The following is a 16,855-nucleotide window of genomic DNA, read 5'->3' as shown; positions in this document are numbered from 1 at the left end:
GCCATCGAGCTCCCGCTGCACAGCCTCCTCACCAACACCGGAGAGCAGAGCCTGGAACCGGTCCTGTGTGCTCGGTACCCCAAGCAGAAGGGTTACAGACATGGGAACCATGGGTTCCATGGTAACGGGTTCCATGGGACCGGTACGCTTTCGTGGTAGTGGAAACACTGAAATAAGCGAACCGTTCCGAATCGACCCGTACCGGACTGCTTAGTGGAAACACGGCTAAAGAAAACTGCTTGCCAGTATAAAAAAAACACTAAATATTGCGAGAGCACAGACACAGTCTGAGTGCAAGGAGGTCTAAAACATGAGCAGAACAGATTTGCTCGCTAACAGAGAGGTTTTGAGTGTGAGTACAGAGTTTTAAGATTAAGCAGAGCAAAATCTGAGCATAAAAACAAGGAATCATTCAATCGAATCTAAAACATATGCTCCTGATTAAGATTAAGACAGGGATTTACTCCCATGCTCCATAACTGTATGTACCATATGAGGAGAATTAAAAGACTTAATAAAAAGGAGAGAAAGGAATGTGAACTGGTTATTTTGGGTCTGGAAACTTAGTTGGTAATTACAAACTTGGTGAAAAATGAGCATAACTTTTTGTATTTGACTTTAGGTTCATCTGCTACTGTTATCAGAACTTCTGACAATACTAAGTCAACCCAAAAAGATTTTTTTTTTTTTAGTAAACAATGTCAGAGATGAACGTTCACACTCACCTGTAAATACTGTTCTCATTCATGTCCAAATCACTGTGACCTTTACCTGTTGGTTGGGTGGGCTACAGGCATGTGCACAGTTCAGGCTTCCCAGCCTGCACCTGGGACTGAGTATTTGTTTTTCCATGCTGTTCTTCATTTGATCCACAGATGTCATCTTGTGGCTCACATGATTGGTGAGACTGGCTTTGCCTTTGCAGCACAGCCAATCAAAGCCCTGCTCCAGCTGGTTGACAGGCTGTGTATAAAAGGAGAACACGTTGTGTGAAACACACACCTGCTGTCCACAGATCAGAAGACATGAAGCAGACTATGCTGCTCTTTTCTCTTCTGCTGCTCTTCATCTCTGGTGAGTTCATCAATTGCCTAGAATAATTAACACAAGTTATCAAGTCATAATTATGTTTGTGTTTTATGTTTGTCTCGTATTTTAAATTAGTGTACCCTTCTGAAATTCAAAATTCAATAGAAATGTGTGCATAAAAGATGGAACAGAATATTCCAGAATGCTACCTTTGATTTAATTAAAAAAAAAAAGACCAATTGGACAGAATGAAAAAGCATTGGAGTCAAAATCGAATCACGGCAAAAGCAAGTTGCTATTCACACTTAAAGAGGATTTCAGGACTTCTTATTTTTGTGGAGATCAAGTTATCATAACTAGTACTTTAAGAAAGGACCGGCTTTCTTGACTTCACCTTGTGCAAAAATGCCAAATAAAAAACAATGAGAGAAAGTAGTCATTACATGCAATTTTATGATCTAAAAGCTAATGTTCAAACAAACCTAATTTATGTGTGGGGGGAGGGTTTGTAATGTTGTAGTTAATAAGTAACCCATGACACAATTTTTTCAGAGTTGTGGTTTTGTGAGACCTTGAGCCAAGTTTGTTTCCATACCTCAGACCATTATGTTCACACCTTCAATACGCAGCAGTTTCACAGTCCAAGCTAAATAATGATGAGATGACAATGTTTTGGCAGGCAGTTGTTTTGTGGCGGTGTAAGGACCCAAGGTCACTATCCTGTAAACAGATTGTATACGTGATTGCAGACAACTAATTTGCAGGAGAGCAGTTTCCTGGTCAGGACAGTCTGAATGCCTCCTTCATCGTATCTGCGATGTGTGCCAACCTTTGTGTCTTGTAGTTGAGTTTGAGTGGTTTGAAAACTTGAGTGTACCATGAAGCTGGGGACTTTAGCATAGTGTTTTGGGCTTTTTATGCCTTTAATGGATAGGACAGTAAGACAGGGAGACAGGAAACGGGGCAGAGAGGGGGAAATGACACGCAGTAAAGGCCATCCGAACCAAGGCCAACCACAGTGAGGACTTTTCCCCTCTGTACATGGGGCACCTGCACAACCCACTACGCCACTGACCACCCCACTTAAGCATAGTTTTTTAATTGGAGACTCCTTTATTTGATTTTTATTTCTGTCTGGCCTGTTTCTGTTCACTGCTAGGTTGCACTTTGTTTCCCTTAGGTCTTTTCTTTAACATCCCTCAGCCCTGTTTTTAGTTATTGTACTTTCTTAATCACTGAAAAATAAATAAAATTATCTTGTGCCAACATTAGCTGGTTTAGATTTACTTCCCTTTTTCCGTGCCCGCACCCGGTCGTAACAGTCAAATAGAGTTGTGTCGTGCAACAGAAACTGCAACCAGTGAGAATTCAATTGTGTAGTTCGTGACACTGTATAGTTTTCTGACCCTAACCATTATCTTTATTATCTCTAGATTGAACAAGGTTTATTCTGTCAAAAGATATATGTTCCACAAGGAAAAAATATAAGTCAGCAATTGGTTAAATCCAGTGGTGGACAAAGTGCTCAACTCCAGTACTGTATTGAGTATTGATACCCATGGTTAAATCTTATCTAATTTATATCTAAAATCTAATTTTACTCAAGTTAAAGCACTGAAGTACTCACTTTTAAAAATACTTAAAGGGATAGTTCGCCTCTTTTGACATGAAGCTGTATAACATCCCATATTAGCAATATCATATATGAACATCTTCTTACCCCCTGCTGCGTCCTGTGAGCAGAGTTCCAGCCTCGTTTTGGCGTTGACGAAGGTAGTCCGGCTAGTTGGCTGGGGTAACAAAAATAAAGCGTTTTGCTTCTCAGAACAATATGCGTTCAAAAGAGTAATACATTTGCATCACAAAATCGTTCTCCAGAAAATTCAGACCTCACAATCGCTTGGCCCTATTTCTCTCCCTTCGTATCACTGCCTGCTGTGTAGCCCGTGCAGACCGAAGTGCAGACCGAGCAGCAAACACCGTAACAGGTGCAGCTATCGCTAGGTGGCTGAACGCATTGATATGAAGGGAGGCAAAAAAAAGTACCAAGCGATGTGAGGTCTGACTTTTTCTTTTGAACAATTTTGTGATGCAAATGTATTACTCTTTTGAACGCATATTGTTTTGAGAAGTTCATAAATGATATTGCTAATATGGGATGTCATACAGCTTCATGTCAAAAGAGGCGACCTATCCCTTTAAGTATTCAAAAGTACAAAGTACATTTTCTAATATCAGTACATTGCTGTATGGTTTTCTGAGTGCTTTTACAGAACCATGAAACCACCTAATGATGTACTGACATGTAGACTTTTTGTACCACTCTGCTACAAAAAGTCTGTACCACCTGTAAAAACTTCAGCATAAAAATGCAATAATAATAAAAAAAAAAAGTATTTAAAACATCCCCACCCAAAACACAGGAGAGCCTTTTTTTTTCTCCCCACACATTCACTATGGAGCAGAAGTTTACTGTTGAGTCCATTACCGCCAGCAAACTACAACTCTGCTTTGATGAAGATCTTCAGTTCACAAAACACTCTGGTAGTCTCGGCAGAAAACAGCCTCGCAGCCAAATCCAGTTTTCTGCTGAGACTCCAGAAGTGTTTTGCGATTGGAAGATCTTCACCCATCCACACATCAGCACAGGGTGAGTAGATATTAAGTTTTCCCTCTACAGTATGATAAACTATCCTTTTAAGAAGTTTATTTCCATATTTCTTTCAGGAATTTTCATTTCACTGCGTTGTTCTTAATCATCAAATATAGAACATTAGTAGGGTTATAAGTTTAACATTGTGTACATTTTTTTAATGCCCAAAGAAACTAGCTTGACTAATAGCTCGCTCAGGCACGGCTGACGAACACAAGACCTCGCTGTCAGCACCATTGCCTAGTTGTTAAAGGCGGGGTAGGGGATCTTTTTCTGGAACATTTTTTTTTACATATTGCTTGAAATACTCTTCACACCCCCATTGCAACCAATTAATTAAAAGTTTTGACACAAATATGAAAAGTTTTAGTGGCATCTAGAACGTACAATCTAGGAGAAACAGTATCCAATCATTGTGAACGGACCGTTAACGATGATTGGATACTGATGCCGTCTATCAAACTGCAATCTGCTCCTCCCTCCCCCTCCTCCCCCGTGCGCGTACCCTGCTCCGTGAACGAATTACGCGTCCAGAAGCTTGGCAGGAAGCTAAACTAGAGCCAGCTTGGCTAGCACCTAGCATTATTAAACGTATAGTTAGCATAAACTAAATACTAAATACGGCAACGATCGATGCTTGCTGTCAGAACAGCGCTCGTGCACCTTCGTGCTCGTGCTCGTTCATGTACTCTAGAGGCGTGCCTTCGGGGGGAAAGTGAAGAAAAGGGTTGGGACTTTTTACCTGTGTATTTTCAAAATGCAGCTTCGCTGGACTCAAAATCCAGGATCTCCTACCCTACCTTTAAGTGGATTAAGGAGACGACAAGCACGTCTCTTCTTCAGGCCATCCATGGGAAAAAAAATTCATCACCCGCCAAAATGGCTGGTAAGTTTTTATTTATACCAGCCAAATTCAATTTTAACCCGCATTTGGCGGGTTGGCAGGTGTTAAAGCACTCAAGTTTAAATCTTTGACCGAACTAAGACAGCTTCATTGGCTAATTAACTCCCACTTTACTAAACTCGACAGAATAACAGGTAAAACTCCCCTGGTGGAGTCGAAAGTACAATATTTGTCTTTGAAATGTAGTGGAGTGAAAGTCATAAGTTTCCAAAAAAACAAATACTCAAAGTACAGATACTCAAAGAATGTACTTAAGTACAGTTCTCAAGTAAATGTACTGTCCACCACTGGTTAAATCACAGTCTGGATGACAACTCAGCAGATTCAGTAACTTTATTCATGCATTTGGGACTGCATTGTTTCTTGGCATCACTAAGAGTTTGTACCATTACCTACTTCTGACCAACAGGATGTAGTTGTAGCATAATCACAAAATCAAACAAACCTGGGATCAGTGGATCAACAATAAGTGCAACAACCCATGACATTGTAAATAACGTTATCTCAACATAGTTAAAATTTTAATAATAAGCTTTACAATAGCAGTTTACATGGTCATCGGGACAGCTCCTAAATCCACTTAGTTAAAACTCGTGCTAATGATTTAGCATTTAGCTGTTAATTAGCAATGATTAGCAGTTAGCTACAGAGCATACCTTAACTATCTCGGCTCTACTGGAGCGTATTCAATCCAGTCCCCGTCCGACTCGACATATTCACTAAGTGAACCAACAGTTGCCATGCTTTCAAACTACACGGAAACTTCTTCTTCGACCTAATTCGGTTTTAATCCTTTTCACCAGTGTTATAACCTTGGATGGCTAATAATGCACACACTCTTTGAACAGTTAACGGACTTTACTTACTCATACACAGGTAGCAGCACATGTCAACCGGGCGGGGTACACCTCTAAGCGCTCCTGGGGGGCCCTGGGTTAATTAATAAAGGTTCTGGGGTGCAGTACCCTTATAACACATTAACACAGCTTCAGTCTGTAACAAGTTTAGTTTTGGTCTTTGCGGTCGCCTCACAGCAGCAGGATTCCTGGGTTAGAATCCTTGCTGGGGCCTTTCTGTTTGGAGTTTGCATGTTCTCCCCGTGTATGCTTCCTCCCACCGCCCACAAACATGCATGTCTGGTCAGTTAGTGACTATCAATTGTCCTTAGGAGTGAGTGTGAGTGTGCATGGTTGTTTGTCTCTGTGTCGCCCTGTGATGGACTGGTAACCCGTCCAGCCCCTGGACCGGACTCCTCGTCTCACCCAGTGACCGCTGGGATAGGCTCCCGCCCTCCCGCAACCCTACATTGGATGAAGCGGGTATAGAAAATGGATGGATGAATGAATATATAGGTTAATTATGACAAACTGAAGCTAGGTGTGCATAGTGGGGACAGTTAAATAACCTGGAAGTCTGTGAGAACTAACACACTTTCAAAACATCTCTTAATGTCTCAGCGGGTAGAGGGGTTTTCCTCCAACTGAAACACTGGTGGGTCAGTCCCCAACTCCTCCATGAGTTGACATGTGTTGAAGAGTTCATGGGCATGATAGTTAACCAAACATTGCCCCGGGGAAAAAATGCTGCATAGGGGCAGTGAGGCATAATTAATTGAGCAGACGACAAGTGTACAAAGGCTGAAGTCCTTTAACATCTAACCCAGCAGGCTCTGGCCTTTGCATACAGTACAGTATCTGTCTGTGGATAAAAGCCTTTTTAACAGACAGACTTTAGATTGTAAGGACGGATCCACATCACTCTGACACTCAGCACAGAGGGCCACAATATTGCATGCTGTGACAGTCCTCCACTCCCTGTACACATATAATTGAGTTCCATCACCAACACCATAATATAAACCGCAGACAGCCCAACTGTGGTGGGACTGATCCCAGGTGGTCTACCTACAGGGAGAGGTACTGAAGCTGACAGAATGGGTTAGAGAAAACAATGAGTCTCAACGGGAAATAGCAAGCAAAACCCTTCACACTGCATTGCATATGATGACCATGTGTGTGTGTGGAAATTATGGTGTGTTTTAAGAGTTGAATGGATTTTCATTGTTTGAGAAATTCTAATTTATTTTATCGTTTTCGTTTTCTTATGAATGCATGTATATTGCAGATTACTATTCTAGTTGTTCTAGATTGCTTTTTAAAATGAGAAGCATCTTGTTAGTGTTTGTTCTGTTGAATAACATATTCAAACCTCAAAAAAGAGAATGTAAAAAAAAAAATCTAACTCAGCAGAAATACAAAGTTTTCTGGCTTGTGAAGGATTTGCTTTGAGACTGTGCTGGCATACCAGTGGGCTGTGTCAACCTGTTTGTTTGTTAGTCAAGTTAGTCAAGTTAAGTTAGTCAATTTTTTTAGACTTTGCAAACATGACTAGTGCACCCATTTCAACCCTAAAACCACAGAACTCTCCCAAACAAAATATCCCAATTTAACCTCTGCTCTTTGCACAACTGGTGAGTTCGGAGGTTGTCGTAGAAGCAGCCATATTGAGGAGGCTGGCAAGTGAAAATAGACACATAACCTAAATTAATATACTGACAATCAAAGGTGCAGCAGGACAGGATCAATTAAAAAAGAAATCTAATTACAAAATTTAGACTCAACTAGCATGTGAGTACCCAATTACCCAAGTTCAATAGCTAAAAAGCACTTTAAAAAGTAGTTAAACTCCTTTTTTTACGTATGTATTTACTGACATAAATTAGTTCAAGTTTAACCCATTTATTTGCATGTTATTACTGAAATTAATTGGTTTAATTCTAACTTTTTTTTTTTAACATATGTGATTGCTCAAATAAATTAAATTTGTACTATTGAATACAATTAAATTTTAGACACACAAAAAGATATTGGTATCAATAATTATTTAATCTACCAAATGGAAATACAAAGGGATCTGTTGTACAAACAGTTCTTTAACAACTGGAGGGAAAAAATGTGCGTACAGGATTGTTCAAGAAAGCTAAACTTGTAAACAATTAATCAAATCAAATCAAACTTTATTTATATAGCACCTTTCATACTAAAAAGCAGCACAAAGTGCTTTACATAATAAAATCAATAATCAAGTCAATTCATGCATAAACTCACACAGATCACACTGACAACCACACTGCACACATACCACCCCCCCACCACCCCCAACATGAGCAACATCAATATCACCAACAATCAACATTAAAATCTGGCTTGACGCTGAAGTGAGGAAACGGTATCTTTGGGATCTGTCCACAGCGGGAGCCAGCCCACCAGTGACCACAGAGGCCGCCACCACGGGGAACCGCCCAGATCAGGGCAGGCCGGCATCCACACCCCAGCCAGGGCTGCGGTGCAGGATCCCCCAGCCACCCCGAACCAGGGCCATCCCCACAGCAATGACCCCACAGACCGAGTAGGCACACGTGTGGAAGATCCCCATGAGGAAAAACACTGGATAAATAAGTGTATAATAAGTATATAATAAAATAATTAAGAAATAAATATTTAAAATAATGGATGAATAGATAAAAGTAATCTAAACCAAAACAAACAAAAAAATAAATAAATAAATACATATATAATAAATAAATGAAATAAAATTCAGCAGTAAGCTAAACTAAAAAGGTAGGTCTTGTGCCTCTTTTTAAAAACATTCTCTGCAGCCCTGAGCTTCTCTGGCAGGCTGTTCCACAGACGAGGTCCATAATAGTGGAACGACGTCTCACCATAAGTTTTTGTTCGAACTTTAGGAACAACTAAAAGGCCGGTACCAGAGGACCTCAGGGTCATAATTTAAAAGCAGATCAGATAGATAAGAAGGCCCAAGACCATTAAGACATTTATGAACAACTAAAAGAACGTTAAAATCAATCCTGAAATGCACGGGGAGCCAATGCAGCGATTTTAAAACTGGTGTAATGTGTTCCTGCCCTCTGGTCTTTGTCAGCACAGCTGAATTCTGTAGTAATTGTAGGTAATAAATACTTTTTTTGGGAAGAACAGAGAGCAGGGCATTACAGTAATCTATTTTACTAGAAATAAAAGCCTGCATCAGCACCTCCGTGCCAGAGAGAGAAATGGGCGGACTCTGGCAATATTTTTAAGATGATAAAATCCTGTCTTTGTTACATTTCTAATATGTTGGATAAAATTCAGCTCGGAGTCAAAAAGAACACCCAGATTTTTTAGATGTTGAGAAGATTTAAAAGTTTTGTAGTTTGGGTAAAATGATCTCTCTCTTGTCTTCAGGACCAATAATTAAAACTTCAGTCTTGCCCTGGTTGAGCTGTGAGAAATTCTCTGCCATCCATGACTTTATATCTAAAATACAGTTTAAAAGAACGTTATCAAGAGCAATACAGTGCTTTTGTATTATAAATGAACAGAGGTGTGCTGCTGTGCAACTATATTCCCTTATGAAATTGAAGTACTTCTGTAAACTTGGTAAACGTTTAAACTTAAAGCATGAACCACTGTTCAGTCACAATACGTACAGAAGTTACATCTGGTTTAGTGAACATCTTCCTGAATGGACCCTAAAGATATATATTAGATTGTTATCAATTCTAACATAAAGATCCTCATTCTTAATTCTTATTTTGTCAGGAAAAGTCATCATCACATGTCAAGCATCCATTTTAGATGTGACTGCAAAATGTGCATGCATAATTTGTTACTACATACTGAATGGGCCAGTCATTACTGGTTTGAACAAAAAACAGGTATTTTCACATTCTTTGGTTAATCCAAAAGCAGTACACTCTGGCCAACCAGTGTTATACTGCAAGGAAGTACAAAAATATACAAACACAGAACATTGTAATATATTATTAGATCCAATTCCAAACTAAGCCAAGCAATTTTCCGAAAGAACAAAACGGTTTCAGTATCTAAACTATTAAATGTAGTGAATTTACAACACGTTCAACCAATTAGTCTATAATATCACCGTTCAGTCTATCATTTCCCAGTAGTATATGTGGCTTAAATGTATGAAGAATGGAAGGCTGCTCCATTGTTTAAGAGTACAATAGCCGCTTTCGGACTGTAGGAACCTTTGGCAGTTCTAATGACCTTTTAATCCGCGGGGCCGTTTTCTCCCGTGTTCGGACATACAGGAACTGGGGGCAATCGCCCTCAGTTCCTATAACCATTAAGCTCCTTCTCCGAGGTCGGGTCTTTTCATGGTTCTATAGAACGCATCTGACGTAGGTGTGTGGTGGTCGGTAGCTACGCCCCATGTCATGCTATCACGGCTGAAATGTTTCCTCATACCACACAGACAGAACCGGCGGGTGTTTAATAAGTTAAACTTACACTTCGTCTCCTTTGTCTGCCGCGCTCTGCTCTCCTTTCTTCCTTCATGAAATGAAAAAGTATCGTCTCCTGACTCTCTCTGTGAGCTTTTCCAGCCTCGATATTAGACGCCTGATGTGATCGTCCATGATTAATATCACCATCATGCAGACCAAAAAACACAGTGGCCTCCCCGCTCTCCATATTAGCTTCTTTGTGGTGTTTTATCAACTTTTACCGGTTTAATTTTGTTTTGTTTTGTTTTGTTGTTGAATGTGGCGCTAAACGGCTAACGTAACACGTCACTGACACGGACGGCTGCGCGCGGCGCATCAGTCCCTATCAGGTCCCGACTCATGTGCGAATGGAGACTGAAACAGTTCCGCTGGGGAAGGACAGTTATCAGAACGAAATTCGAGTAGGACAGTTCTGATAACTGCGTTCTTATAACTACTTTGTCCGAAAGCGGCTATTGTCTTTTATTTTCAGTCTTTTAACAGTTCCAGGTTGATACATTTGGCTTACCAGGTGAACAGAACATTGGCAAGGACCAAAACAAATATGAAGCACATTAAGTTCCAGGAATTGCAAATCAAAAAGTCCTTACAGTGTAGAAAAACTTGCTGTGCTTAAACTTGGATACCAACATTTTATTATATTAGCTTACTTTTGAGGCTGTGACGCAATTTAGCGTCATCAATCCCCAAAAAGACTTTCTGGAACACTTCAAAGGTGCACTTGAGCTTTTTGGAATATTCGAGGTTGAGGCCATCGATCAGTCCCATCAATAGTACACAAGCCTTGGTTCTGGTTCCACAACCAGTGATCACTTGCCTGCCCTCAATCATAATGGACACATCTGCTGGGTCCTCTTCAGCAATGGGTTTATGGATGCATTTTGCCTTAGAAAAAGGAGCATGTTATGGCCGCTAGGTGGCAACACTTGTTTTAAGTCAACTTACCGTACGATATAACGGAGTAGCGCTAGACTGCATTAACACATGTATGTTGTTGAGAATGGGAGTCATTAAAATAAGTTACTTGCTGACAACACAACCTCTTCCTTCAAACACAAACATGACAGATTCCTGTAATAAAACTAATGAAACATGTTTTTATACTGCAGACATTTTACTTTTGTACATTTTGCTCTGTATCATGACTAACTCCAGTTTTTTTATCAATATATTTGTTGGGTAAAGGAAGAGTTTCCAACAGGAGTTGGTTCTTGATAAGTCAAACACATAAACTGGAACAATTTTGGCAAGGTTTTTTTCCTCCCCAAGGAGAGCTTTGGGACTACCTGGATGGCTTGGCCCTTTCTCCCTTTTACTTTGTGTGGCTCCATTGGCTAAATCAAACAGGATTTCGGCCATCTTGATTTGAAAACTGATTTTATGTGCAATTTTGGCCTTTTTCCTACAGATTTTAATATATCACCCTGAAACTTGATCAGTTTAAGCATACATCCTTTGTCATAAAAAAAATTATTAAAAACTATTTTTCATCATGACATGACATAAGTGCTGAAACATTGTGTAAAAAATGCAGTTTTGTTCTTGCTAGGTCTTTTTTTTTTTTTTTAATAATTTGTTTATTAGGACATTATCAGTAGACCCAAAATCAGTGTCACAGGAGAAGGAATTACAATATCCATTTCTCATTTCCATTTCTTTTTCATACAACACACAAAACAAGAACAAAAGAAAAGAAACCCCATCCACCCTCCCCTCCCCCATTGGTCTGTACTTTTACCCAAGCAAACCTAAGCATTTTATAGTCTATATAATGTGCTCTAATCTATGGCTAGTACTTTACAAGTCTAGCTAAAAATTACGGGTTGGAAACTGCAGATACTTTGTCAAAATAAAAGAGGAAAGGCCGCCATGTAGTGAAAAAATCCTCAACTGATCCTCTTAAAGAAAATATGATTTTTTCCAGTTTTAAGAATAACATCACATCCTCTATCCAGGTATGCAGTCCTGGAGCAATTGGTGACTTCCAATGTAGGAGGATACGTCTACGGGCAATTAGAGAGGCGAATGATAGTACATTCAATTTTTGTGCGCTGAACGTAGGGTAGTTCAGAGGCACCCCAAAAATAGCAATAAGTGGACAAGGTTTTATATCAGTCTCTAAAACTTCAGACATGATTTTAAAAAAATTCTTCCAAAAACAGCTTTGAACAGGTCCAAAAAGTGTGGGCAAGATGTGATGGAACAAAGGTACATCTATTACAGCCCTCACTAGTACCAGGAAAATATTTTGCCAATTTGGTTTTGCTTAAGTGCATCCTATGTACCACCTTAAACTGTATTAGGTTAAGACGGGCACATGATGTAGAATAATTCACTTCTTGCTAGGTCTTTTGACATAGTATATAGTTGTGCATGTATAGAGTTCAGACAAAGATATCTTTTGACGACAGTAGCACTACATCCCACAATTGTAGAGGGAGCCAAAGAGCAAATTTTGTAATTTTCTCTAATGATGATTTAAGATCCATGACTGAAGTGCAGGGTGACATAATGGAGGTGGGACAGGAAGGCTTCAGGTAGGGTGTGAGGTCTGCGTAGTTGCAGGCAGGTCGGAATCATGCATGCATGTTGATCTGAAAACATGTTCATCTTATTGGCTCTGTCCAGGCTTCAGTTTGATCCATTTTCAAAAAAAGCCTGTGATCTTGTAATTGACAAATTGACAAATGGTTAAAAGGTTGGCAGTGTAGCAGAGAGGGAGACTTCTCTCTCCAGACATCCCCATGAATGTAGTGTGGTGTTGTAGCCTGGAAAAGACTGAGTTGATGACATCACAGACACTGCCAGGTAATATATACGACTAGAATAACATAGGTGAACTCTTTTGGTAGATAATATGGATGTCAATGTCTTAAGTACAGATCCTTTCCTTCACAGTGACATGTCCGGTATGACGCCATCTGTTGTTAACAAGCACTGCGATGCTCCACCTTTGCTTTTGCTTCTGCTCCCGATGTTTCTGTCGAGAGCGTTGCCGTCCAATAGATACTCCTGGAGCTATGTCTCCATGAAAAGAAACAGGTCCAAATTGTTAATAGAAGCACACATTGACCTTGCACTGCCCAGCCACACAGGATGTTTTCACCCAGTCTTGTTTAAACTAAATGAAATAAAAAATAAAGTAAAAATGCTCTTCCCGTCTTGTTTTGTACACATGAACAAACTGTATGTATACATACTATCTCTTTTCTTGACAACAGAGGTCTTTCCAGTCCTCCAGACATTTAATCAGGATTTATTTGAATGCATCAATGAGACTGTTTAAAAGTAAAGAAGTACAAATGTGCGTGTGTGTGTGTGTGTGTGTGTAGTCTTGTCTCAGGAGGATGACTTTTCAACTCCAGACAGCCATAAGACAAAGATGGTTGCAGCAGCAGATCAAGAGACACTGGCTGAGGTGAGACTCCAATGTGGGGTTAATTGGGGGATCATACACTACACAGTCATGTCTTCAGTTTTGCAGAATGTTTTACTGATGGTTCAAATGAACAGTTGCATTAAATGTTTTATTGTGCATTGCACATTGAGGTTTTTACAGACACAAACAAACTTGTTTTTCTATCTTTGTGGTTATTCATACTTGACATTATGCATTTCCAAGTACCGTATCCTGTTCATCACATTGTGATGCCTAAACCTAAACTTTACTCTGAATCTAACCATAACTAATACAAACCCACCAAACAAGTTTTTACCCTCCAGGGTCACTCTAAACACGTAAGGCCAACCATTGGTCCCATGAAACCTGTACCCCTCTAGTATAGTGGGCTCCCAGTGTTTAGAAACCAATATATTACTGAAAAAAATAACACACACATTGGATGGAATAACGGCTGATTTATGGTCGTCTACAGAGAGCCCTCTCCGTCGACGGAGACCCTCCCAGAGACGCTCTCCGTCTCTTGCGTGTGCCAACATTCCTATCTATCTAGACCGCAAGGATTGTGATTGGTCGGCTAACAACATCATTTCCGGAATCACTTTTCCGGTTTAGCTCCTTCCTCTCAGAACAACAACACCGCCATTTTTGAAAGAGTTTACTGTGTGCCGGTCAAGATTTGATCAAAATTATTTGCATTTCATTTTCAACAAGCTCCAACTCCAACAACAGTCTTTCTCTCTCGGTCGCCATCGTTCGCTGTGAGGAGTGGAACGGAGCCGGAAGGTGAACAATCAATCAACGACTTTCATGATAGACGTCGCGAGATTGGGTCGTCTACCGTAGCGACGCCTACTGATCGGGAGGTGAACTGCCTTGCGTATCCGACAGCCCGGCGGAGAACTTCGAAAGGTTTAACAGCCTCTCCGTGACCATGGAGACGGATTGACGGAGAAGCATTGTAGCAGTCACAGTGCCGTGTGGATTAAGAGTTTTTCAAACTTTGACAAAACCAACATTCCTGTGGGGGATGTTTACGTATGTGGATATAAACCAGATCTTCATTTTCTTTCCACAAAGGAAAAAGAGACAGAAACTGCCTAATTTACAACACCCTTAAGAGCTTTTGGGGAGTCGAACTCACTCTTGGAAAAGTGGGAGACTTACTATCTTATCTAGACCATAACTCGAAAGTTGACACTTTAACACCCCTTTTCACCAGGAATCCGACCAGATGGCTACTCATGAACTAAGAAGACTCACTGTTAGTCAAAATCTTAAACTATATTAAATGTGTTTGATAACCGTGTACAATTTCTTTCAGGTTTCCAGCTTGATCACAAGACGCATATAGAGACAATTTGTACGATTCTGGCTTAAATATTGACAAAGAACTGATTTTGGTGGAAAATGCCCAACCTGCCTGATGGAACCACATTGCCCCCTAGTGGTCTGCAGTGTTGATTAGTTGAACATATAAAGGACTCAGTAAAATGGACAATTATGCAGCTAGTAACTTCTAACGATGTCCCTTCGGTATCTATTTGGTATTTGTTTAGTGTCCCCATTGTTAACACAGAAATTAGCATTGTGTAATTCACAATTCATATGTCACAATTTCATAGATATTCACCTGAATTTTGAAAGTCATAATTGTCTTTATCATGTGTGTTATTTTGATGTCTTTGTATTACAAGTCTATGTTATATCTTTAATCTGCATATCTTAACAAGATGTGGTGTTTTCAGAATCACCGAGACAAATGTTCTATGAGATGGGAGTAATGGAGAAACACACAGTTCTTTGTCTAAATCCAGAAATCCCCCTAGCACAGATCACCTTACAGAGACATGCACACAGTTCAAGCATGTCATTGGCTGAAAAAGTAGTGTAAGCCCCGCCTCCGAGAGTCAAAACCCGGAACCGCGGAAAACACAGCCTCTTTTGCCTCTTCTCTCTCTTGCCTTCTTCCCCGCTGGCGCTCGTGCTTGCTGGCTCGCTTCAGGCGTCTGCGCTTGCCCTCTGGTGCCCTGGATCTTGTTCCAGAAGGGTTCCAACCCAGAGTTTCAGAAGAAGATTTGAGCAGAAAACAGCTGCTCATAGACTTTTAGAAATGGTTTAAGCAGAAGAGAAGAGCTCGCCGGAGTTTGGGAGTTTTTCCCATAATCTCAGGAGAGAGCGGAAGGACGTGTGGATAACGATGCAGCGGACGACCGGAGGAGACCCTCCAGAACCCAGTGAGACCCCGGAGACGAGAAAGAAAGACCCGAACAAAGAAACAGATTGAACAAGAACTGCAAGCAGTGATAACGGCCCTCGCAGCCAAGCGCAGCTCCGGCCTTGCGACCGCCTGACCGCCGGCACCGCCGCCCCGACGTGGTCACCGACGCCGTCACGCGTCTCCCGCGCCCGTCAACCGGGCGGAGAGTGCGACGAGTCTCCCAAATCGTCTTCAGTCCACGACAGTACGACACCAGTGGCACGTGTTCAAAGTTGGAGCAATATCTCACCTTTCAGACAGGAGTTACTGTCACTTCCTGTTTTGTGGGGGTGGGGTTTAGTGACGTCAGAAATGTACCACGCCAACGTGTGAAGCGCTGCCCCGTAATGATGCCGAAAAAATATGGTGCAGATCGGATGATGTCTCAAGGAGATATAGCTGTTTAAATGATCTAGGGGGCGCAGTGGAGTCACACAACAATATAATCCTTTTGGGCTCTTTATAGGTTAACAAAGGTCATTCATATCTAGTTTGGTGCAAATCGGATGATGCGTGTGAGATTTAGAGCCGAACGTATGCAAACGGCGAGGGATTGGAATGTGCCATTAAGCCACGCCCACACTATTTTGTAGGTCCTGACAAGACGCACAGGTGTGCTGAGTTTCATGATTGTTGTTCAAAGCATGGCTTGGGGCTGATGTTTTTAGATGTTCTAGGGGGCGCTGTGGAGGCATTAGGCCACGCCCATCAAATATTGGACCTCACACCTGTTGGGGGGTGGATTAGGATCGATCCCAGTGAGTTTGGTGCATCTCGGCTCAAAACTGTAGAATTTAGAGCCAAACGTATGGTAACGGCGTGATGTCTGACTTCACCAAGTCGCCATAGCCACGCCTTCAACTGAACACTGTTGGTGCTTTAAAGCAAGTGAGACCAACTTGTTATCTGTATTCTGACACAAGATCATGTTGATTAGGTGAAGGGGGCCAGGGTTGGAGCTTTCCAAGTAAAAAAAGTGACTTCCTGTTCTGAGGGGGCGGGGCTTAGATGACGTCAGCATATGACCACATAGGATTGACATGCATCCAACATGGATGACTCATACCAAGTTTGGTGCAGATTGAACTTTTTAGGTGAAAGATATAGCGTTTCGTTTACACTGGCGAGTACGCCAAGTTCGCCGCTTGGCCAAGCCCCCTAAACATGCTCAAAAACTCAAGTCTTCTGATAACTTTTGTTCCCCCATCCCTTAACTGCATACTGACCAAAGATGAAGTCCGTAGCTCAAAATCCCTGGGGCGTGAAAATTTTCCTGCGAGGTGTGTAAATATGAAAAATGG

The 16,855-nt window shown here is 41.1% G+C and overlaps 1 protein-coding gene across 1 annotated transcript in view; it reads left to right on the top strand.

Annotated features, from left to right (window-relative positions):
* Positions 1-1,011: 1,011 nt before the first annotated feature.
* The window catches only part of LOC142397108 (ovomucoid-like), an 82,420-nt gene continuing 66,576 nt past the window's right edge, over positions 1,012-16,855 (top strand). The window contains exons 1-2 of the mRNA XM_075480465.1: positions 1,012-1,074; positions 13,227-13,312. Of these exons, the coding sequence (XP_075336580.1) occupies positions 1,026-1,074; positions 13,227-13,312 (135 nt within the window). The 5' untranslated portion in view covers positions 1,012-1,025. The remainder of the gene's footprint in view (positions 1,075-13,226; positions 13,313-16,855) is intronic.

The sequence above is a fragment of the Odontesthes bonariensis genome, chromosome 13 (assembly GCF_027942865.1).
Source record: "Odontesthes bonariensis isolate fOdoBon6 chromosome 13, fOdoBon6.hap1, whole genome shotgun sequence".
NCBI lineage: Eukaryota > Metazoa > Chordata > Actinopteri > Atheriniformes > Atherinopsidae > Odontesthes > Odontesthes bonariensis.
This window is presented reverse-complemented; position numbering and strand designations above follow the sequence as displayed.